Genomic DNA, 24,868 nt, shown 5'->3' with positions numbered 1-24,868 from the left:
CATGGCATATATATTTATTTATAAATCCTTATAAGGATTTATCCTTATATTTATAAGGATTTACTACTAAGACAGTGGTAAATTCTTATAAGTTCTTTACTGTTCTTTTTCGTATGGGACTGCTCATATGCTGCTTGATTGGGCTTTTTTTCTTTGCTTTATCTCTGTTTTTGTGGCATCTTCATCCTGCTCTCTTTCTCTCGCCTTCCTCCTCCGCTCAGTGTTTGCATCATAAGCAAACAGACTTTTTGACTTTTTGTGATATTTTATGAATATAAAGAAGATCTTAAAGGCAAAAAGGAAAAATGAGTATGGTGTGTCTTGCCCTCGCTCTGTCTTCTATGTGCAATACTTATCGATTTTCAATGTGTGGGTGATATAACCTGCTGCAATACCATAACATTAGAAAAGACCATAACATAAGCATAAGCACTTTTTAACTTTAGAGAATATCTATTCAGTTAATCGTTGCCTAGTAAGGCATCCATGTAACTCCAACCTGGCTATAGTTCAGACTCGGCAAAAGTTTAGCGAAGCTCAAATTAACATGAGGCTGGCTACTGTGTTACATTTAGCCAATCAGACAAGGTCTTTTACAAAGAGAAAAAATATTTAATTTCTTGCAAACAAATTCGTGTAAATGTCATGGAAACATCCACCAACAGTGAGCACACAGAGAGAGAGAGAGAGAGAGAGAGAGAGATTCTGGGGCAACAGCGTGAGCAAAGATTCTGGAAAATTGAGGCACTTTGGATCAGTTCAAAACAAGCAATCAAATATAAAACGGAGGAATTTGAGGACAGTCTGCAAATTTTAGTGCTGCTGTTTGTTAGTTAAAAAGACTGCTAAATAAAAGCAAGTTAACAGTGTAAGATTTTACATTTTATGGGGCTATGAATAATAGAAGGGCTGCATCCCCATTAAATATGGGCAATTATTATACATGCAGGACACTTTTTCGATGGAATAAAAACGTGTTCTAGTCCCTCCTCGCGGGTTTCATTCATTTGGTTTGATAGCATGAAATATTGTTAGCATATTGCTTATCCTATGTGTCTTACGTCACTCTACCCAATGGAGAATGAGTGTTGAATTACGATATTGCACGGCTGTCAAGACAACATGACGTCACACGTCAGAGCTGATGCGAATAGCCAATGAGAAAGTTTTGTGCTGCGCATGCGCAGAAGCATTTCTTTGTTCGCAGGGAAAGAGAAAGACGCGTTGAACACCCAAAAGGGTAAAAAAAACTTCATTAGATATTCTTCACACGTATTTACAAGAGAAAAACATACCAAATGACATCGAAAAACTGGAAAAGAGAGTGTATAATAATAATAATAATAATAATAATAATAATAATAATATTGCATGGCTTTTTTCATGGTATATCAGATATATTCCATTCAGCTAGCGTGATATTGAACGAGTCGAAGACGAGTTCAGTATCATGCTAGCTGAATGGAATATATCTGATATACCACTCAACACCAGCCAATATTATTGAAGAACTGCCTATGCTGTGAACTCATGCGATGATGTTAACTGGCCTTACACTTGAACACAGGACACATATTGTCTTAAAACGCACCACTATCATGCCTGTGATGCTTCATAAAACTTAGCAACAAACGCTTGCAAAGAGTTGATTTGATTTCTGTGAGGATATCAAATCAGCATCAGGCATTCACCAATACACAGATATTCATACTGGGGACATATCAGAAATGAAAACAACAAAAACAATTGGTAGATTCCTAGCTTTGTACCAACACAATAGCTGTCAATCTTCTGCCTGTCCAATTTGTAATGTAAACCTTATGAAAGACATCTTTATCTCAGGATCCGATAGAGGTACAATCAATAATTTAAACTCCTTTGTCTGTCTTGAATAAGTAAACAAAAACTCCAGGCCCACATTGTGACCAAGCATTAAAACATACTGTACACCTGTCATATTACCGAGAGCGAGAGAGAGCGAGAGAGAGAGAGCGAGAGAGAGCGAGAGAGAGACTAGTAGTGTGCTCCAATGCAAGATAAACTCATGCTCATACTGTAGGATTTATGCATTAAACAACAGGTATCAATATGAACTCTGGCAAATGGTTAGCGTATTTGAGTTTATTTGGCTCGCTAAATGTTTATGGTTCTCAAATGTGATGTGTATTCATTCATGTGATATTACATGATACTAATCCATGATTGATTACAGCGTAAGTCACTGAATTTTTTTATGCCACATTACCAAACTCATTCATTTTAAGGATTTATTAAAAGGGAATTGAAGGCAATTTTTTATCATCAAAATTCTATTTCTCTCATTTTATTAAATGTAGGAATGCATTTCTGACAGCTATTCTGTCACTGCTATAGCAAGTTATGAGTGTTTGAAATACACTCTGTAATATATCAGTCCATATGTCAAAGCAATGGCCGTAAACGAGATTCGCTGAGACCTGTGCGAGACATCGTAGGACGGAAGTAAAACGTACAGCGGAAATCAAAGTGACCAACATCTGCCAATGTTGTCAAAAGACGCGCGTGCCCTCTTTCGAATCAAGCCGGAAGTTTTCCCTGTGTCTGAAATCGCTCCCTACTCACTATATAGGGCAATATAGTAGGAACGCCATTTTGTAGTGCTGTCCGAAACCTTAGTGAGGATTATGTGGGAAATACACTCAGTATAATATGTATTTATCACAAAAAATACATGCATGTATTTATTATTTTGAAAACCCACCAGCCGCCCAATCTGGCACGTTTTAATTGTGTGACAGTAATGACGTAAATACCAGCATGACGGACTCGTCCTTATCCTGTCGTCTTCCCAACTCTTCTCTACTCCACGTTGGTTCTAAGTCGCATGGAATAATCTCCATGTCACGTACGTGAGGGAGGCGGATGTATGTGCAGAAGTGTACAGTTTAATAAAGTGCAGAATATATATACAGTGAGACAATATATACACAGGCAAACGATCCAAAACGGCAGGCTAGATCAAAAACGAGAATACAGGCAAAAGGGTCAGTCGAGGCGCAAACAGTACATCAAAGGCTAAGCGAGGACAAGAACGAGAAACAGGCACAAGGATCGTGAAACAGGAAATCAAGACAACGGGTAGAAAGGCTCGGTAATGCGTACATGCGTATCGTAATACTTTACGATGCAAATGCATCAGCACAGTCCTTAAATAGGCAAACACATAGTTCCTTAATTGAGCTCAGGTGCGCCTTGTTCACGATGTGCATACAGCCCAAGGCGCGCAGCGCGCAGGACTGATACTCCATCGCTGATGAATCTCGAAATTAATCTAAATTGGAACGATATGGCGATCTGGCTGCTGTGTAAACAGTTTTCAAAATGGCAGCGCTGGCACTTCATGTTTGAAGTCTTGCACAAGTCTCGTGAAGATCACGCGGATAAGCGACGCCTGCCGCGGACCAAACAAGCTATATTCAACATGGCTAAAAGCCGAAAAGGTTGATAAGTGTGATATAATTTGCCAATCTGAGTCACGATATAAGGTTACTAAAACCGAAAATGTAATTGAATAACACGTTAATTAAGAAATAAAGCAAGTTTAAAAATGACTTCAGTTCCCCTTTAACGCAGGACTGTTGCAAGCAACAAATATCAGTGCATGTACTTACAGCGCCAGAAAGAATCCGCACAACCAGATCTCCTTCTTCTTAAATCATTTTTACTCTTACTCTATCTAATTCAGAGGCATAGCTAGGATCTTTCAAGGGGGGGGGGGGGTCACACACTGACTGGCAGCCTGAGTACATACCCGCAGGTTTGTAAATGAAAAAATACATTGAATACATTTGAGAAAATAACGCGGTCTTTGCATCATTCTTTCATCTCATGTTGTGAGCTGTTGAGATGTCGGACAACGATTAGGCCAAATCAGTTTTATCCGGCAGTGTATGGATTGCGGCTCGACATCTTCCCTTAGTCAACCGATGCAGATCTCTCTATTCTTGTTGTCTTACTGCTCATCGGCCAAAATGTTTCTAAGTAAAAGGCGTCGTGGATGACGAATGGCAAAGATGTCAACAGTCTTGTCAATGTCGATCGCTCTGCCATAGTGTATTCTTCCACGTTTTCTTGATGATGTTTTCTAGAAATGGCACACTAAAACTTCGCTTCGAAGCCACAAAATGCAACTTTGATGGAAAAAAATATATAATAAATTGCTTACATCTCTTCACATCGAAAGAAGGAGGAAAGTTTCACTTGTTTTGACATGAACTATTAACACAAGAAGAAATACTCGTAATTCGCAACTAAAAAGACTGCAGCTACACTGGCAGCTTGACCATGCTTTCTAGTGCAATCGTATTGGGCTTGTGCAGAACTGAGTTTTCGCACCCAAACCACAGGAAGTCCATACAAGGTTACAGAAACCCTAATGAAGCTGAGGTGACAATCTAGTTTTTAAAAAATGTGAGAAAAATTACAGTAGGCGCTTTTCTAATATTCTTATGCGGCTATTGAAAAAAATGTATGGTCTGACAAAGAGGGTGTCACAGGCACCCCAGGACACCCCCCCAGCTACGCCCCTGTAATTACTAACTACATTAGTGTGAGCAGGACCACCTGTACTTAAGTGAAACAAACCTCTTGCCTGTCTTGCTTTCCAGAGGATTGCGTAATTCGCCAAATCTTGCCCTGTCTGCCTGTTTACTACCAGACTACATGACTGCACAGTGGCGGTAATATGGTTCTCTGCAGCTGCATTGAATATTTATGACAGGATGTGCACCATCTCCTACAGTCTCTATGCAACCAGTTAGTTATGTGAATGCTGATCAGAGGCCCCCCTCTGCTGCTACAGCAAACCTGCTTGTATTAGAGGAAAGAAAACCAAGCACATGTAAGCATCATGCATGGGGAAACAAGTTGCTCGGACAATTTAATGGATGAATGGTATGATGCGTAATACAATATGAGAGTAGAAGGAAGCCAGGAAGGGCGGTCATACCCAATCCTCAAAGTGCTTGCTGCCATTCTGCAGCAGGTCCTCGAACTGGATGGTGCAGTTGGCCACAAAGTCGTCATAGCCAATGGGCGCGTCATGAAACACCGAGAGCTCGATTTTGTGCCCGTCACGCACCTCAGCTACAAACTCATCATGCCATGAAGGGCTGTTGGTCTTGGGCTTTGTTGATGTCTGACCCACGCGTGAGTCGTCCACGTTGAGGGCGATATACGGGTCCAGCAGGAAGCTCTGCGCCTTCGGTCCCACGGCATGCCTCAGAGACCAGGCTGTAGGTTTCAGGTCCAGCGCTTCAATGATCTTTATCTTCAGCAACCCGTTGAAGACCACCATGGTGGCGTGATCAATTCCTCAGACCGCACCTTTAACAATCCCCTGTCAGTGCTGTGAGTTATTCAACAGGGCGGCTGGAGGAAATCTCGACTTCTAATAAAGCAATCAAACACAATCTCTCAGTGAAACACTCGCAGATCGTCCTACAGACAGCACACACAGCAAGGTTTCACTTCTTCCAGCTCTGCGCTGTCGTTCTCCACGGACACGAGATAATATTGATCATAAAACAGCTCGATCAAAAGCAGGAAAGACACGAGAGGATCTTCACATGGAGGATCTCGCACCTCGATCTCTGCATGAGAGCAAAAACATGCCCGAGCTGGAGCTGCTCAGGGGTAGAAATCCTCCCCTACTGTTCCTCCCCAGGCCGGAGCTCAGGACGGAGTCCAGCTTGTCCTCCGGGCATGTGGGACCGCTTTATCTCACACCCGTCCGACTGGTGGAGGGAAATGATTTAGGGTCGAGGACAGGCGCTGTTTCCGTTCGCTCTTCTTCAGCTTCCCGGGTCGTTTAGCTGTTCATCGGCGCTTGGTTTCCTGCAGCTCTCAGCCCTGCCTCTTCCCCCCTCCTCCTCCTCCTCCTCCCAGCTGTGTGTGTGTGTGTGTGTGTGTGAATGCTCAGTGCAGGAAATGCGCAAAACGCGTCGCTTCACCCAAACCGTGTTTACAGGGAATCAGTGCGGCCCAGCAGAGCCAAACAAACTCATCCCGAGTAGGAAGGAATTCAAGCCCCCGCGTTAAATTATACATGTACAGTGGCCATATCGGTCCAGCTGAAACAAGCACTGTCAAAGTGAAATCTGATCTTCAGCTGAGGTGCTGCTGCGATGTGTGAAAACGTGTTACAACGTGTGGAGGTGTGTGAAAGCATGCGGAAACGTGCAAGCACGTGAAAGCTTGTGGAAGTGTGCGAAAGTGTCTGAAAGTATGGGAAAACATGAAAGCATGTGAAAGGGTGCGAAAGCAGGCGGAAACGTGAAAGCATGTGAAAGGGTGCGAAAGCGTTTTAAAGTATGTGAATAGGTGTGAAAGCATGCGGAAACATGAAAGGGTGTGAAAGCATGCGAAAACATGAAAGCATGTAGAAGGGTGTGAAAGCTCGTGGAAGTGTGTGAAAGCGTTTGAAAGTATGTGAAAGGGTGTGAAAGCATGCGGAAACATGAAAACATGTGAAAGGGTGCGAAAGCGTTTGAAAGTATGTGAAAGGGTGTGAAAGGGTGCGAAAGCGTTTTAAAGTATGTGAAAAGGTGTGAAAGCATGCGGAAACATGAAAACATGTGAAAGGGTGCAAAAGCGTTTGAAAGTATGTGAAAGGGTGTGAAAGCATGCGGAAACGTGAAAGCATGTGAAAGGGTGCGAAAGCGTTTTAAAGTATGTGAATAGGTGTGAAAGCATGCGGAAACATGAAAGGGTGTGAAAGCATGCGAAAACATGAAAGCATGTAGAAGGGTGTGAAAGCTCGTGGAAGTGTGTGAAAGCGTTTGAAAGTATGTGAAAGGGTGTGAAAGCATGCGGAAACATGAAAACATGTGAAAGGGTGCGAAAGCATTTGAAAGTATGTGAAAGGGTGTGAAAGCATGCAGAAACGTGAAAGCATGTGAAAGGGTGCGAAAGCGTTTTAAAGTATGTGAAAAGGTGTGAAAGCATGCGGAAACATGAAAACATGTGAAAGGGTGCAAAAGCGTTTGAAAGTATGTGAAAGGGTGTGAAAGCATGCGGAAACGTGAAAGCATGTGAAAGGGTGCGAAAGCGTTTTAAAGTATGTGAAAAGGTGTGAAAGCATGCGGAAACATGAAAACGTGAAAGCATGCGGACACATGAAAGCATGTGAAAGGGTGCGAAAGCATGCTGAAACATGAAAGCATGTGAAAGGGTGCAAAAACATGCGGAAAGATGAAAGCATGTGAAAGGGTGCGAAAGCGTTTGAAAGTATGTGCAAGGATGTGAAAGCATGCGGAAACATGAAAACATGAAAGTGTGCAAAAGCGTTTTAAAGTATGTGAAAGGGTGTGAAAGCATGCGGAAACATGAAAACGTGAAAGGGTGTGAAAGCATGCGGAAACATGAAAGCATGTGAAAGGGTGTGAAAGCTTGTGGAAGTGTGTGAAAGCGTTTGAAAGTATGTGAAAGGGTGTGAAAGCATGCGGAAACGTGAAAGCATGTGAAAGGGTGCGAAAGCGTTTTAAAGTATGTGAAAAGGTGTGAAAGCATGCGGAAACATGAAAACATGTGAAAGGGTGCAAAAGCGTTTGAAAGTATGTGAAAGGGTGTGAAAGCACGCGGAAACGTGAAAGCATGTGAAAGGGTGCGAAAGCGTTTTAAAGTATGTGAAAAGGTGTGAAAGCATGCGGAAACATGAAAACATGTGAAAGGGTGTGAAAGCATGTGGACACATGAAAGCATGTGAAAGGGTGCGAAAGCATGCTGAAACATGAAAGCATGTGAAAGCATGCAAAAACATGCAGAAAGATGAAAGCATGTGAAAGGGTGCAAAAGCGTTTGAAAGTATGTGCAAGGGTGTGAAAGCATGCGGAAACATGAAAATATGAAAGGGTGCAAAAGCGTTTTAAAGTATGTGAAAGGGTGTGAAAGCATGCGGAAACATGAAAACATGTGAAAGGGTGTGAAAGCATGCGGAAACATGAAAGCATGTGAAAGGGTGTGAAAGCTTGTGGAAGTGTGTGAAAGCGTTTGAAAGTATGTGAAAGGGTGTGAAAGCATGCGGAAACGTGAAAGCATGTGAAAGGGTGCGAAAACGTTTGAAAGTATGTGAAAGGGTGTGAAAGCATGTGGAAACATGAAAACATGTGAAAGGGTGCAAAAGCGTTTGAAAGTATGTGAAAGGGTGTGAAAGCATGCGGAAACGTGAAAGCATGTGAAAGGGTGCGAAAGCGTTTTAAAGTATGTGAAAAGGTGTGAAAGCATGCGGAAACATGAAAACATGTGAAAGGGTGTGAAAGCATGTGCACACATGAAAGCATGTGAAAGGGTGCGAAAGCATGCTGAAACATGAAAGCATGTGAAAGGGTGCAAAAACATGCGGAAAGATGAAAGCATGTGAAAGGGTGCGAAAGCATTTGAAAGTATGTGCAAGGGTGTTAAAGCATGCGGAAACATGAAAACATGAAAGGGTGCAAAAGCGTTTTAAAGTATGTGAAAGGGTGTGAAAGCATGCGGAAACATGAAAACGTGAAAGGGTGTGAAAGCATGCGGAAACATGAAAGCATGTGAAAGGGTGTGAAAGCTTGTGGAAGTGTGTGAAAGCGTTTGAAAGTATGTGAAAGGGTGTGAAAGCATGCGGAAACGTGAAAGCATGTGAAAGGGTGCGAAAGCGTTTTAAAGTATGTGAAAAGGTGTGAAAGCATGCGGAAACATGAAAACATGTGAAAGGGTGTGAAAGCATGCGGAAACATGAAAATGTGAAAGGGTGTGAAAACATGCGGAAACATGAAAGCATGTGAAAGGGTGTGAAAGCTTGTGGAAGTGTGTGAAAGCGTTTGAAAGTATGTGAAAGGGTGTGAAAGCATACGGAAACATGAAAACATGTGAAAGGGTGTGAAAGCGTGTTAAAGTATGTGAAAAGGTGTGAAAGCATGCGGAAAAATGAAAACGTGAAAGGGTGTGAAAGCATGCGGAAACATGAAAGCATGTGAAAGGGTGTGAAAGCTTGTGGAAGTGTGTGAAAGCATTTGAAAATATGTGAAAGAGTGTGAAAGCATGTGGAAACATGAAAGCATGTGAAAGGGTGCGAAAGCGTTTGAAAGTATGTGAAAGGGTGTGAAAGCATGCGGAAACATGAAAACGTGAAAGGGTGCAAAAGCGTTTGAAAGTATGTGAAAGGGTGTGAAAGCTTGTGGAAGTGTGTGAAAGCGTTTGAAAGTATGTGAAAGGGTGTGAAAGCATGTGGAAACGTGAAAGCATGTGAAAGGGTGCGAAAGCGTTTTAAAGTATGTGAAAAGGTGTGAAAGCATGCGGAAACATGAAAACGTGAAAGGGTGTGAAAGCATGCGGAAACATGAAAGCATGTTAAAGGGTGTGAAAGCATGCAGAAACATGAAAGCATGTGAAAGGGTGTGAAAGCTTGTGGAAGTGTGTGAAAGCGTTTGAAAGTATGTGAAAGGGTGTGAAAGCATGCGGAAATGTGAAAGCATGTGAAAGGGTGCAAAAGCGTTTGAAAGTATGTGAAAGGGTGTGAAAGCATGCAGAAACATGAAAACGTGAAAGGGTGCGAAAGCGTTTTAAAGTATGTGAAAGGGTGTGAAAGCATGTGGAAACATGAAAGCATGTGAAAGGGTGTGAAAGCATGCGGAAACATGAAAGCATGTGAAAGGGTGTGAAAGCGTGCAGAAACATGCAAGCATGTGAAAGGGTGCAAAAACATGCGGAAACACGAAAGCATGTGAAAGGGTGCAAAAGCGTTTAAAAGTATGTGAAAGGGTGTGAAAGCATGCGGAAACATGAAAGCATGTGAAAAGGTGCAAAAGCGTTTTAAAGTATGTGAAATGGTGTGAAAGCATGCGGAAACATGAAAACATGTGAAAGGGTGTGAAAACATGCGGAAACATGAAAGCATGTGAAAGCTTGTGGAAGTGTGTGAAAGCGTTTGAAAGTATGTGAAAGGGTGTGAAAGCATACGGAAACATGAAAACATGTGAAAGGGTGTGAAAGCGTTTTAAAGTATGTGAAAAGGTGTGAAAGCATGCGGAAACATGAAAACGTGAAAGGGTGTGAAAGCATGCGGAAACATGAAAGCATGTGAAAGGGTGCGAAAGCATGCGGAAACATGAAAGGGTGCGAAAGCATGCTGAAACATGAAAGCATGTGAAAGGGTGTGAAAGCATGCGGAAACATGCAAGCACGTGAAAGGGTGCAAAAACATGCGGAAACATGAAAGCATGTGAAAGGGTGCGAAAGTGTTTGAAAGTATGTGAAAGGGTGTGAAAGCATGCGGAAACATGAAAACATGTGAAAGGGTGTGAAAGCATGCGGAAACATGAAAGCATGTGAAAGGGTGTGAAAGCATGCGGAAACATGCAAGCACGTGAAAGGGTGCAAAAACATGCGGAAACACGAAAGCATGTGAAAGGGTGCAAAAGCGTTTGAAAGTATGTGAAAGGGTGTGAAAGCATGCAGAAACATGAAAACATGAAAGGGTGTGAAAGCATGCGGAAACATGAAAGCATGTGAAAGGGTGTGAAAGCATGCGAAAACATGAAAGCATGTGAAAGGGTGTGAAAGCTTGTGGAAATGTGTGAAAGCGTTTGAAAGTATGTGAAAGGGTGCGAAAGCATGCGGAAACATGAAAGCATGTGAAAGGGTGCGAAAGCATGCGGAAACATGAAAGCATGTGAAAGGGTGCGAAAGCGTTTCAAAGTATGTGAAAGTGTGCAAAAGCATGCGGAAACATGAAAGTATGTGAAAGGGTGTGAAAACATGCAGAAAAATGAAAGCATGTGAAAGGGTGTGAAAGCTTCTGGAAGTGTGCTAAAGCGTTTGAAAGTATGTGAAAGGGTGTGAAAGCATGCGGAAGTGTGCGAAAGCATTTGAAAGTATGTGAAAGGGTGTGAAAGCATGTGGAAACCTGAAAGCATATGAAAGGTTGTGAAAGCGTTTGAAAGTATGTGAAAGGGTGTGAAAGCATGCGGAAACATGAAATCATCTGAAAGGGTGTGAAAGCTTGTGGAAGTGTGTGAAAGCTTGCGGAAGTGTGCAAAAGCGTTTGAAAGTATGTTAACGGGTGTGAAAGCATGCGGAAACATGAAAGTATGTGAAAGGGTGTGAAAACATGCGAAAACATGAAAGCATGTGAAAGGGTGTGAAAGCATGTGAAAACATGAAAGCATGTGAAAGGGTGTGAAAGCATGCGGAAACATGAAAGCATGTGAAAGGGTGTGAAAGCTTGTGGAAGTGTGTGAAAGTGTTTGAAAATATGTGAAAGGGTGTGTAAGCATGCGAAAACATGAAAGCATGTGAAAGGGTGTGAAAGCTTATGGAAGTGTGCAAAAGTGTTTGATATGAAAGCATGTGAAATTGTGTGAAAGCATGTGGAAGTGTGTAAAAGCATTTGAAAGTATGCGAAAGGATGTGATATTGTGTGAAGGAGTGCGAAAGCATGTGAAAACATGAAAGCATTTTAAAGGGTGTGAAAGCTTGTGGAAGTGTGCGAAAGTGTTTGAAAGTATGTGAAAGCTTTTGGAAGTGTGCGAAAGCATTTAAAAGTATGTGAAAGCTTGTGGAAGTTTGCAAAAGTGTTTGAAAGTATGTGAAAGCATGTGAAAATGTGTGAAAGCATGTGGAAGTGTGCGAAAGTATTTGAAAGTATGTGAAAGGGTGCGAAAGCATGTGAGAGGATGTGAAAGCTTGTGAAATTGTGAAGGCGTGTGAAAGGATGTGAAAGGATGTGAAAGCTTGTGAAATTGTGAAGGCGTGTGAAAGGATGTGAAAGGATGTGAAAGCTTGTGAAAGTATGTAAAAGCATGTGAAATTGTGAAGATGTGCGCAAGCATGTGAAAGGATGTGAAAGCTTGTGGAAGCATGCGAAAGTGTTTGAAACTATGTGGAAGCTTGTGGAAGTGTGCAAAAACGTTTGAAAGTATGTGAAAGCTTGTAGAAGTGTGCAAAAGTGTTTGATAGTATATGAAAGCATGTGAAATTGTGTGAAAGCATGTGGAAGTGTGCGAAAGCATTTGAAAGTATGTGAAAGGGTGCAAAAGCATGTGAAAACGTGAAAGTATGTGAAAGCATGTGAAATTGTGAAGATGTGCGAAAGCATGTGAAAGGATGTGAAAGCTTGTGAAAGTATGTAAAAGCATGTGAAATTGTGAAGATGTGCGCAAGCATGTGAAAGGATGTGAAAGCTTGTGGAAGCATGCGAAAGTGTTTGAAACTATGTGGAAGCTTGTGGAAGTGTGCAAAAACGTTTGAAAGTATGTGAAAGCTTGTAGAAGTGTGCAAAAGTGTTTGATAGTATATGAAAGCATGTGAAATTGTGTGAAAGCATGTGGAAGTGTGCGAAAGCATTTGAAAGTATGTGAAAGGGTGCAAAAGCATGTGAAAACGTGAAAGTATGTGAAAGCTTATGAAATTGTGAAGGCGTGCGAAAGCATGTGAAAGGATGTGAAAGCTTGTGAAAGTATGTGAAAGCATGTGAAATTGTGAAGGTGTGCGAAAGCATGTGAAAGGATGTGGAAGTGTGTGAAAGCATTTGAAAGTATGTGAAAACATGTGAAAGGGTGTGAAAGTATATGAAAGCATGTGAAATTGTGCGAAAGCATGTGAAAACATGAACATGTGTGAAAGCTTGTGGAAGTGTGTGAAAGCATTTGAAAGTATGTGAAAGGATATGAAAGCTTGTGAAAGTATTTGGAAGCATGTGAAAGCATTTGAAAGTATGTGGAAGTGTGCAAAAGTGTTTGAAAGTATGTGAAAGGGTGCGAAAGCATGTGAAAACAAAAGCGTTTTAAAGGGTGTGAAAGCTTGTGGAAGTGTGCAAAAGTGTTTGAAAGTATGTGGAAGCTTGTGGAAGTGTGCAAAAGTGTTTGAAAGTATATGAAAGCATGTGAAATTGTGTGGAAGTGTGTGAAAGCATTTGAAAGTATGTGAAAGGGTGCAAAAGTATGTGAAAACGTGAAAGTATGTGAAAGCTTATGAAATTGTGAAGGCGTGCGAAAGCATGTGAAAGGATGTGAAAGCTTGTGAAAGTATGTGAAAGCATGCAAAACTGTGAAGGCGTGCGAAAGCATGTGAAAGCATGTGGAAGCGTGTGAAAGCATTTGAAAGTATGTGGAAGTGTGCAAAAGTGTTTGAAAGTATGTGAAATTGTGTGAAAGCATGTGAAAGGATGTGAAAGCTTGTGAAATTGTGAAGGCATGTGAAAGCATGTGATAGAATGTGAAAGCTTGTGAAAGTATGTAAAAGCATGTGAAATTGTGAAGATGTGCGAAAGCATGTGAAAGCTTGTGGAAGCATGCGAAAGGATGTGAAATTGTGTGAAGGTGTGCAAAAGCATGTGAAAACACGAAGGCATGTGAAAGCTTGTGGAAGTGTGTGAAAGCATTTGATAGTATGTGAAAGGATGTGAAAGCTTGTGAAATATGTGAAAGCATGTGAAATTGTGTGAAGGCATGCAAAAGCATGTGAAAACATGAAAGCATTTTAAAGGGTGTGAAAGCTTGTGGAAGTGTGTGAAAGTGTTTGAAAGTATGTGAAAGCTTGTGGAAGTGTGCAAAAACGTTTAAAAGTATGTGAAAGCTTGTGGAAGTGTGCGAAAGTGTTTGAACGTATGTGAAAGCTTGTGGAAGTGTGCAAAAGTGTTTGAAAGTATGTGAAAGCATGTGAAATTGTGTGAAAGCATGTGGAAGTGTGTGAAAGTATTTGAAAGTATGTGAAAGGGTGCGAAAGCATGTGAAAGGATGTGAAAGCTTGTAAAATTGTGAAGGTGTGCGAAAGCATGTGAAAGCTTGTGAAAGTATGTAAAAGCATGTGAAATTGTGAAGATGTGCGAAAGCATGTGAAAGGATGTGAAAGCTTGTGGAAGCATGCGAAAGCGTTTGAAAGTATGTGGAAGCTTGTGGAAGTGTGCAAAAGCATTTGAAAGTATGTGAAAGCTTGTGGAAGTGTGCAAAAGTGTTTGAAAGTATGTGAAAACATGTGAAAGGGTGTGAAAGTATATGAAAGCATGTGAAATTGTGCGAAAGCATGTGAAAACACGAACGTGTGTGAAAGCTTGTGGAAGTGTGTGAAAGCATTTGAAAGTATGTGAAAGGATGTGAAAGCTTGTGAAAGTATGTGAAAGCATGTGAAATTGTGTGAAGACATGCAGAAGCATGTGAAAACATGAAAGCATGTGAAAGGGTGTGAAAGCTTTTGGAACTGTGTGAAAGCTTGTGGAAGTGTGCAAAAGCGTTTGAAAGTATGTGAAAGTGTGCAAAAGTGTTTGAAAGTATATGAAAGCATGTGAAATTGTGTGAAAGCAGGTGGAAGTGTGCGAAAGCATTTGAAAGTATGTGAAAGGGTGCAAAAGCATTTGAAAATGTGAAAGTATGTGAAAGCTTATGAAATTGTGAAGGCGTGCGAAAGCATGTGAAAGGATGTGAAAGCTTGTGAAAGTATATGAAAGCATGTGAAATTGTGAAGGCGTGCGAAAGCATGTGAAAGGATGTGGAAGCGTGTGAAAGCATTTGAAAGTATGTGGAAGTGTGCAAAAGTGTTTGAAAGTATGTGAAAACATGTGAAAGGGTGTAAAAGTATATGAAAGCATGTGAAATTGTGCGAAGGTGTGCGAAAGCATGTGAAAACATGAAAGCATGTGAAAGGGTGTGAAAGCTTTTGGAAGTGTGTGAAAGCTTGTGGAAGTGTGCAAAAGTGTTTGAAAGTATGTGAAAACGTGAAAGGGTGTGAAAGCATGTGAAATTGTGTGAATGCATGCAAAAGCATGTGAAAGCTTGTGGAAGTGTGCGAAAGCGTTTGAAAGTATGTGAAAGGGTGCGAAAGCATGTGTAAACATGAAAGAATGTAAAAGCTTGTGAAATTGTGTGAAGGCGTGCGAAGGCATGTGAAAACATGAAAGTATGCGAAAGGGTGTGAAACCTTGTGGAGGTGTGCAAAAGTGTTTGAAAGTACGTGAAAGGGTGCGAAAGCGTGTGAAAGCATGTGAAAACACGAACATGTATGAAAGCTTGTGGAAGTGTGTGAAAGCATTTGAAAGTATGTGAAAGGATGTGAAAGCTTGTGAAAGTATGTGAAAGCATGTGAAATTGTGTGAAGGCGTGCGAAAGCATGTGAAAACATGAAAGCATGTGAAAGGGTGTGAAAGCTTGTGGAAGTGTGCAAAAGTGTTTGAAAGTATGTGAAAACGTGAAAGGGTGTGAAAGCATGTGAAATTGTGTGAATGCATGCAAAAGCATGTGAAAGCTTGTGGAAGTGTGTGAAAGCGTTTGAAAGTATGTGAAAGGGTGCGAAAGCATGTGTAAACGTGAAAGAATGTAAAAGCTTGTGAAATTGTGTGAAGGCGTGCGAAAGCATGTGAAAACATGAAAGTATGCGAAAGGGTGTGAAACCTTGTGGAGGTGTGCAAAAGTGTTTGAAAGTACATGAAAGGGTGCGAAAACGTGTGAAAGCATGTGAAAACAGGAAACTATGTGAAAGGGTGTGAAAGCATGTTTCACATGCATGCAAAAGCATGTGAAAGTATATGAAAGTGTGTGCAAAAGTGAAAGCGTGCAAAAGCATGCGAAAATGTGAAAGGGTGTGAAAGGATGTAGCACTCGTTCATCAGGTGTGTAAAATTGTGTGAATTTTAACACCCTGGTGAACAGGCATTATTTCAGTATTTGCCAGTCTATATGATGGAAGAAAAATGAACCTGAACACCAAACTATTTATTACTTGTGCAACATGATAATAAACTGTATATGATTTGGCTTCCAGCACCATGTTGTATTGTACAGTCTGTAACCTGGGATCTCTGTAACGTCTCATTCAGACACTGTTTGCCACTTTACCTGCTCAATTACTATTCAGTTCAGGGTTTTTTTTAAGCTGATTATATGTTCCTGTATTATTACAGTTTTTCTCAAATGCTAAAACACAAAAGCCAATCCTCTAAACCAAATGACCAGTTGTCTAAACACATTTACTAAATGTAGCCATCATTTGCCAATATCATAAACACATTTCACATGAAGACACAATTCACAAAACACAATCCTCCGTTCTCATAAATCTAAACACATTTTTCCTTGCTAAAACACAAGTTGCAAAAGAACTCTGCTCATATTCCCAAATGAAAGCTCATGTGATGCAAAATGCTTGCCACAGTCAGCAATATTTGAACACAATGAACACACCTGGCATCATTAATTACACACAACGACTCAAAATTGAAGACACTTGTTGCTAATGCTGTGACCACATGTATAAAAGCAAGTTCAGAGTGCACAGTTTGCTGAAGATTCCAAACAAACACAATGGATGAAGGCAGAGTCAGGGGAAGAGGAATTCGAGTCAGAGGAGGGAGAGGAGCTGACCATGGAGGGAGAAGAGCTGGCCATGGAAGAAGAGGAGCAGGCCAATGAGGAAGTGGAGTTCAAATCAGAGGAGGAAGAGGTGCAGGCCAACGAGGAAGAGGAGGAGGCCAACAAGGGAGAGGACAAGGTCCAGGAGGGAGAGGACAAGGTCCAGGAGGGAGAGCAAGACAACCTCACACCATCATTACGGACGAGATGCGAGCAACAGTCATTGACCATGTCATTGTCCATGGCATGACAATGGCTGAAGCAGGACTAAGAGTCCGTCCAAACCTGAGTAGGTTCACCGTGGCCACCATTATCAGGGCATTCAGACAACACAACAGGTATTGTACTCTATTGCTTTCTTTGTCACAATACAGTTTTACAAGCCTGTGAAAGTAGTCTATTGGTTTCAAATCAATTGTTATTGTAAAACATGTCAATTGACAACACATGTTTCTTTCTTTAGAGTTGAAAGAATGCCACATAGAGGTGGGAGGGTTGCCATATTTACAGCGGCACAAGAAACCCTCATTGTGGATATGGTTTGTGAGAACAACCTCATCAGACTCCGGGAGATCAGAGACAAAGTCATTGCCGATAATGTCAACTTTGAGAGCATTGATGTCAGCTTGGCCACAATAGACCGAGTTCTCCAGCGCCAAAAGATGCGGATGAACCAGGTCTGTAGGGTTCCCTTTGAGCGCAACTCTGCGCGACACAAAGACCTACGTTATGAGTATGTGCAAGTAAGTATACATCCATCTTCACAGTACAGTTAGTGGACATACTGTGTTGCTCAGTGGCCTACATTACTTCTGGACAATACTGTGCTACCTGATTGACTGTTGTTCTGAACACCTGTGCACTTTCACATTTTCACAGAGGATATTACAGTTGGACACGATGGCCAGACCTCATGAGTACCTCTTCCTGGATGAGGCTGGCTTCAACCTGCAGAAACTAAGGCAAAGAGGCCGTAACATCATTGGCCAAAGAGCCATCACTGAGGTTCCTGGCCAACGGGGGGGTGTAATACTACTCTTTGTGCGGCCATGGGTTCGGAGGGGCTTGTCCACTGGCATGCTGTCCTTGGGTCTTACAACACCCAATGTCTCCTCACCTTCCTAGAGGAGCTAAGAGACATCCTCCTGGACCGCCAACAACACCATCCTGGGCCCGCACATCCCATTTATGTGATCATTTGGGACAATGTCCGCTTCCACAGAACAAACCAAATCAGAGAGTGGTTCACCACCAACAGTAACCAGTTTTTAAACATCTGTCTGCCACCCTACTCCCCTTTCCTGAACCCTATAGAGGAGTTCTTCTCATCGTGGAGATGGAAGGTTTATGACCGACAACCATACACTAGAGAGAACCTCCTAAGGACAATGGAGCTGGCCTGTGTTGACATCCCAGTGGAGGCCTTCCAAGGATGGATGCGCCATTCCAGGGCGTTTTTCCCGCGGTGCCTGGCAAGAGAGAATATAGCCTGCAATGTGGATGAGGTGATGTGGCCCAATGCAGCTCAGCGACATGATGCCGCACAGTGATTGTGGTGTGAATAAAGTAAATAAAAAAACTTCACACCCTGAACATGTTTTCAAGTGTACTGTTGTGTGCAATAGATTCTGTTTTTGCATTGAGTTGTGTTACAGTAGTGTACATGCAGTATTTTCTATAGATTTATACTCTTCATATGAAACTCACAAATCTAAATGCCTAATCCTCTACAGAGATCTAAGATCCGTTACTGTAAAGTTTCAAAAAATATGCATTGGCAGTTATGAAACAAAGAACCTTCTCACAAATTGAGCATTGTGTTTTCAATTGTTTTGCTGTAGTGTGTAATGATGTGTATAGTGTTTACATTTTTGAAAGCTTTGAGCTGCTCTTTTGGTGTGAGTTTTAGTTTTGAAGTGAGAAGGTGTGGTTGTGTTTATGGAGCTTTAGAAAAGGGTGTTGTGACGACAGAGGGGAGGGGGAGGTACTGCATGAGGCAGGGCTCCGAGCCCTGACGCCCCATACACCGACACCAGCCCCCCATAGCCTCCGCACAACACGCCCTACCTATCCTATATATGACTGTATATGACAAGAATGTGTGCCTTCTCTAAAATGTACTGCATTAAAAGAAGAGATGTATTTGCATTAAAAGAGGCAAGGAGTGCAGCAAAGCACCTGCAGAGGTTTCCCACATGCACTCCTCCCCTACCCTAGTCTATCATGTTGTTCTTATTGCAGGTGTACAAATGGTGTGTGCTTCCTAATGTGTAGAGCATTTAAAAGAGGATAAGGCGTGCTGTGCAATACCAAGAGTAGGCAGGTATCAGAGTGCGTCCCATCATGAATCAGCTTGGGCAGGGGGGGCTGGCACCATAGCCATAACAGGTGCTCAGGTAGTCATCATAATTAACTATTAAATAACTATTATTTTTAGAATTTCTATCTATAAAAAATTTACTAACACAAATGATTAGCAAATAAAATAATACTCCCCCTCCCCCTCTCTCCTTCATTATGATCCAGTTTCCTTCTCCCTGGCCCGACACAGACCAGCACTGCTTATATACACACACACACACACACACACGTGCTTACTTTCACATATCCCGCTCCCCCCCAACATATACACACTGTCCCTCCACCCATAATTCAAGGCCCAAAACCCCTCCAAATCCCCCCCATCTACCCTCCTCTATCTCATATGCACATTCATTACCCCTAATCAACCCCACCCATCCTCCTCTATACAGCAATATAGCTCTTGTTTATCTTTGTCGAATTTGTCTCCATGTGTTCTGTTACATCTCTTTGTTAACATATTAGTAGTATTGTCCAGCCTTTGAAATTGTTGTTAGTTACGTTAGTGCTTCTGTTGTATGTCATGTGTATGTATTGATTTGTTTCATTCTGTCCTTTTTACTTTGTATTTGTTAGCAAATAAATTAAAAAAAAAATGAACTGAAAAAAAAAGAAAAGGGTGTTGTGTTTAGACATTGGGGAACATAGAGGAAACGTTTGTGAAATGTGTTTTAGCATTTGAGAAAAACTGTAATATTGTACACATCATTTTAATCACATAATTTTCTAATGCGCAGAATTACTAAGGTGTATGATATAGAGGTTGTTTCTGCTCATCAGTGTATTATAAACCCAGCTATGGAGACTTTTTTGTTCTTGTCATATTTCTTTAATCTTCAGGCCCGTTGTGTGTCTGTTTACCCAAAGCGCCATCTTGTGGCTGGAATTCTCTAATAAACTCTAACTTTCAGGCTATGTGAACCTATCGGTGGTGCTACTGGAAATAAAATATACCGGATAACGGTCCCGTATTCCGTCCTGTTTTAATGTTAATTTTTATCTCTTAAAAACAAGAAAATTAAACACGTCCTTGTGGCAGTGCGGTTCGGAAACTGTGAAACTCAACACGTTTAACCGCAGCTTCGCCACAAACAGCTGCTTTCAGAATTATCACGCATGCGCATCGTGCACCGGGCGTGCTCGCCAATCACAATCAACTTCTCTGATGACGTTATACAGAAATTGACCAATCACGATCAATTGCACTGTTTGGCTCGTTGGGTGTAAAGGTTCTTTTACTCATGCTGGGTTGTTTGTGTCCTTTCTTTCAGTCTTTATTTGTCTTCAAAAATGTACAAGGAACAATGATGTACACAAACCACTGCAAGAAAGAAACAAAATGTAAATAAATACAAAGGAAAAACATCACATCTAATGAACTTCTACAGTTTTAAATGATCTGATTCTAACTAAAACGTCTGATATTTACTGACTTTTATACATTGGCCAAGGAGTGTGTGTGTGTGTGTGTGTGTGTGTGTGTGTGATATAAGATAAGTCTTTATTGTCATTGTCACTTTTTCAAAGGTAAAACGAAATTGAAGGTGCTGTTGAGTCATTATGAGTTATAGAAAAAAGAACAAATAAAGTATAAAAATAAATAGTAAAGTATACAGAATTGGCGGCACGGTGGTGTAGTGGTTAGCGCTGTCGCCTCACAGCAAGAAGGTCCTGGGTTCGAGCCCTGGGGCCGGCGAGGGCCTTTCTGTGTGGAGTTTGCATGTTCTCCCCGTGTCCGCGTGGGTTTCCTCCGGGTGCTCCGGTTTCCCCCACAGTCCAAAGACATGCAGGTTAGGTTAACTGGTGACTCTAAATTGACCGTAGGTGTGAATGTGAGTGTGAATGGTTGTCTGTGTCTATGTGTCAGCCCTGTGATGACCTGGCGACTTGTCCAGGGTGTACCCCGCCTTTCGCCCGTAGTCAGCTGGGATAGGCTCCAGCTTGCCTGCGACCCTGTAGAAGGATAAAGCGGCTAGAGATAATGATGAGTATACAGAATTGCACTGGTAAAATAGTATAAACAGAATATAAACAGAATTGTATTGTGTTGGTTCTATATGTACACAGATTGCACTGATAAAATAGTATAAACAGAATAGTATTGGTTCTGTATGTACACAGATTGCACTGATAAGAATATCTCATCTCATCTCATTATCTCTAGCCGCTTTATCCTTCTACTAGGGTCGCAGGCGAGCTGGAGCCTATCCCAGCTGACTACGGGCGAAAGGCGGGGTACACCCTGGACAAGTCGCCAGGTCATCACAGGGCTGACACATAGACACAGACAACCATTCACACTCACATTCACACCTACGGTCAATTTAGAGTCACCAGTTAACCTAACCTGCATGTCTTTGGACTGTGGGGGAAACCGGAGCACCCGGAGGAAACCCACGCAGACACGGGGAGAACATGCAAACTCCACACAGAAAGGCCCTCGCCGGCCCCGGGGCTCGAACCCAGGACCTTCTTGCTGTGAGGCGACAGCGCTAACCACTACACCACCGTGCCGCCCATATATATATATACAAATTGCACATTGGGGATAGTGCCAAGAATAGTTCTATTGCACATGTGAGTTTAAAGCCATGATTGCTTTGGGATAGAAACTGTTTTTTAGGTGGTTTGTCCTGGTTTTCATTGCTCTGTATCTCTTGCCTGATGACAAAAGCTGGAAGAGACAATGACCGGGGTGTGAAGAGTCTTTTGAAATGTCCATTGCTTTCCTGCGGCATCTGGAGGATATATATATATATATATATATACACACCTGGAGGGGCGTGATTGGGAGGAACGGCCTCCCCGATCTGAACCCAAGTGGTGTTTTGTTATTGGACTTCTGTGCTAGTCACGGTTTGTCCATAACGAACACCATGTTCGAGCATAGGGGTGTCCATAAGTGCACGTGGTACCAGGACATCTTAGGTCGGAGGTCGATGATCGACTTTGTTGTCGTTTCATCGGATCTCCGGCCCTATGTCTTGGACACTCGGGTGAAGAGAGGGGCTGAGCTGTCAACTGATCACCACCTGGTGGTGAGTTGGATCCGCTGGTGGAGGAGGAAGCTGGACAGACCTGGCAGGCCCAAACATATGGTGAGGGTCTGCTGGGAACGTCTGGCCGAGCACTCTGTTGGGGGGGGTCTTTAACTCCCACCTCCGGGAGAGCTTCTCCCAGCTTCTGAGGGACACGGGGGACATTGAGTCCTGAGTGGGCCATGTTCTCTGCCTCCATTGTCGACGCGACTGTTCGGAGCTGTGGCCGCAAGGTCTCCGGTGCCTCTTGTGGTTGCAATCCCCGAACCCGGTGGTGGACACCGGAAGTAAGGGATGCCGTCAAACTGAAGAAGGAGTCCTATCAGGCCATGTTGGCCTCCGGGACTCCTGAGGCAGCTGATGGGTATTGGCAGGCCAGGCGTGCCGCAGCTTGGGCAGTTGCGGAGGCAAAAACTTGGAACTGGGAGGAGTTCGGTGAGGCCATGGAGGAGGATTATCAGTTGGCCTCAAAGAAATTCTGGCAAACTGTCTGGCGCCTCAGGAGGGGGAAGCAGTACTCTGCCAACACTGTTTACAGTGTGGGTGGGGAGCTGTTGATCTCAACTGGGGACATTGTCGGGCAGTGGAAGGAATACTTCGAGGATCTCCTCAATCCCACGGTCATGTTTTCCATTGAGGAAGTGGAGGCTGATGACTCAGAGGTGGATTTGTCCATTACCCAAGCCAAAGTCACTGAGATAGTTAGCAAGCTCCTCGGTGGCAAGGCACCGGGGGTGGATGAGATCCACCCCGAGTATCTCAAGTCTCTGGATGTTGTGGGGCTGTCTTGGCTGACACGCCTCTGCAACATCGCGTGGACAGTTGGGGACAGTGCCTCTGGAGTGGCAGACTGGGGTGGTGGTCCCTCTTTTTAAGAAAGGGGACCGGAGAGTGTGCTCCAGTCACACTTCTCAGCCTCCCAGGGAAGGTTTACTCCAGGGTACTGGAGAGGAGAATTCGGCCGATAGTCGAACCTCGGATCCAGAAGGAACAATGTGTTTTTTGTCCTGGTCGCGGAACACTGGACCAGCTCTATACCCTTCATAGGGTGCTTGAGGGTTCATGGGAGTTTGCCCAACCAGTCCACATGTGCTTTGTGGATTTGGAGAAGGCATTCGACTGTGTCCCTCATGGTATTCTGTGGGGGGTGCTTCGGGAGTATGGGGTTCGGGGCTCTTTGCTAAGGGCTGTCCGGTCCCTATACGAACGGAGCAGGAGTCTGGTTCACATTGCCAGCAGTAAGTCAGACCTGTTCCCAGTGCATGTTGGACTCTGGCAGGGCTGCCCTTTGTCACCAGTTCTGTTCATAATCTTTATGGACAGAATTTCTAGGCGCAGCCAGGGGCTGGAAGGAATCCTGTTTGGGAACCACAGGATTTCATTTCTGCTTTTTGCAGATGATGTTGTCCTGTTGGCTTCTTCAAACCAGGACCTTCAGCATGCACTGGGGCAATTTGCAGTCGAGTGTGAAGCGGCTGGGATGAGAATCAGCACCTCCAAGTCAGAGGCCATGGTTCTCGACCGGAAAAGGGTGGCTTGCCCTCTCCAGGTTGGTGGAGAAGTCCTGCCTCAAGTGGAGGAGTTTAAGTATCTCGGGATCTTGTTCACAAGTGAGGGAAGGATAGAGCATGAGATCGACAGGCGGATCGGTGCGGCCTCCGCAGTGATGCGGTCGCTTTATCGGTCCGTCGTGGTGAAGAAGGAGCTGAGCCAAAAGGCGAAGCTCTCGATTTACCAGTCGATCTACATTCCGACTCTCACCTAAGGTCATGAGCTTTGGGTAATGACAGAAAAAACAAGATCGCGGATACAAGCGACCGAAATGAGTTTCCTTCACAGGGTGGCTGGGCGCTCCCTTTGAGATAGGGTGAGAAGCACAGTCACTCAGGAGGAGCTCGGAGTAGAGCCGCTGCTCCTCCACATCGAGAGGAATCAGCTGAGGTGGCTTAGGCATCTCTTTCAGATGCCTCCTGGACGCCTCCCTGGGGAGGTGTTCCAGGCATGTCCCCCCGGGAGGAGGCCCCAGGGAAGACCCAGGACACGCTGGAGGGACTATGTCTCTCGGCTGGCCTGGGAACGCCTCGGTGTTCTTTCTGAGGAGCTGGCCAAGGTGTCTGGGGAAAGGGAAGTTTGGGCTTCCATGTTCAGACTGCTGCCTCCGTAACCTGGCCCCAGATAAGCAGAAGAAGATGAGACGATATATATATCCCAGACGAATATATATATATATTACTGGGCGGCACGAAGTTCCGGGTTCGAGCCCCGTGGCCGATGAGGGCCCTTCTGTGCGGAGTTTGCACGTTCTCCCCGTGTCCGCGTGGGTTTCCTCCAGATGCTCCGGTTTCCCCCACAGTCCAAAGACATACAGGTTAGGTTAACTGGTGACTCTAAATTGACCGTAGGTGTGAATGTGAGTGTGAATGGTTGTCTGTGTCTACGTGTCAGCCCTGCGATGACCTGGCGACTTGTCTAGGGTGTACCCCGCCTTTCGCCCGTAGTCAGCTGGGATAGGCTCCAGCTTGCCTGCGACCCTGTAAAACAGGATAAAGTGGCTAGAGATAATGAGATGAGATGAGATGAGATATATATTACCATTCAGAAGTTTAGGGTCAGTTAGAAATTTCCTTGTTTTCCATGAAAAACAACAACAACAACAACCATGAAATGAGTTTGAATAGAAAATATTACAGAATGAATAAGAAATAGTCATTGACAATGTTAAAAATGATGATTTTTATTTGAAATAATAATTGTTTGGGGTTTTTTCCCCAAATTTTACTTTCGTCAAAGAAGCCTCCATTTGCAGCAATTACAGCTTGGCAGACCTTGGGCATTCTAGATGTCAATTTGTTGAGGTAATCTGATGAGATTTCACCCCATGCTTCCTGGAGCACTTCCCACAAGTTGGATTGGCTTGATGGGCACTTATTACGTACTATTCAGTCAAGCTGCTCACATAACAGCTCAATAGGGTCGAGATCTGGTGACTGTGCTGGCCACTCCATTATAGACAGGATGCCAGCTATCTGCTTCTTTTCTAAATAGTCCTTGCATATTTTGGAGGTGTGCTTTGGGTCATTGTCCTGCTGTAGGACAAAATTGGCTCCTATCAAGCGC

General features: G+C 43.3%; 2 protein-coding genes across 4 annotated transcripts in view; one reads left to right on the top strand and one right to left on the bottom strand.

Moving 5' to 3' along the window:
* The window catches only part of prkceb (protein kinase C, epsilon b), a 253,399-nt gene extending 247,452 nt beyond the window's left edge, over window positions 1–5,947 (bottom strand). For 2 of the 3 annotated variants that reach the window (XR_009655046.1, XM_060925607.1), the window contains exon 1: window positions 4,988–5,946. Coding sequence is in view for 2 of the 3 variants with exons in the window: in XM_060925607.1 (XP_060781590.1) it covers window positions 4,988–5,335 (348 nt within the window). In the remaining variant the exon portion in view is untranslated. Of the gene's footprint in view, window positions 1–4,987 lie in introns of all 3 variants that reach the window. The other variant, XM_060925608.1, reaches the window with a different exon arrangement.
* A 4,422-nt stretch (window positions 5,948–10,369) lies between these two features.
* Window positions 10,370–18,601, top strand: LOC132889280 (uncharacterized). The gene is made up of 3 exons (XM_060925606.1): window positions 10,370–16,690; window positions 16,816–17,095; window positions 17,232–18,601. Exons 1-3 carry the CDS (start codon window positions 16,560–16,562, stop codon window positions 17,475–17,477), a joined length of 657 nt encoding a protein of 218 aa, XP_060781589.1. The 5' UTR covers window positions 10,370–16,559; the 3' UTR covers window positions 17,478–18,601.
* The last annotated feature ends 6,267 nt before the right edge of the window (window positions 18,602–24,868 follow it).

The sequence above is a fragment of the Neoarius graeffei genome, chromosome 7, assembly GCF_027579695.1.
Source record: "Neoarius graeffei isolate fNeoGra1 chromosome 7, fNeoGra1.pri, whole genome shotgun sequence".
NCBI lineage: Eukaryota > Metazoa > Chordata > Actinopteri > Siluriformes > Ariidae > Neoarius > Neoarius graeffei.
This window is presented reverse-complemented; position numbering and strand designations above follow the sequence as displayed.

Excerpts from the sequence above, each read along its gene's own strand:
- LOC132889280 (XM_060925606.1), top strand. The coding sequence starts at position 16,560 with ATGCGAGCAACAGTCATTGACCATGTCATTGTCCATGGCATGACAATG. Across the intron at positions 16,691-16,815 it reads GCATTCAGACAACACAACAG|AGTTGAAAGAATGCCACATA; the intron begins GTATTGTACTCT and ends TTCTTTCTTTAG. Across the intron at positions 17,096-17,231 it reads TACGTTATGAGTATGTGCAA|AGGATATTACAGTTGGACAC; the intron begins GTAAGTATACAT and ends ACATTTTCACAG.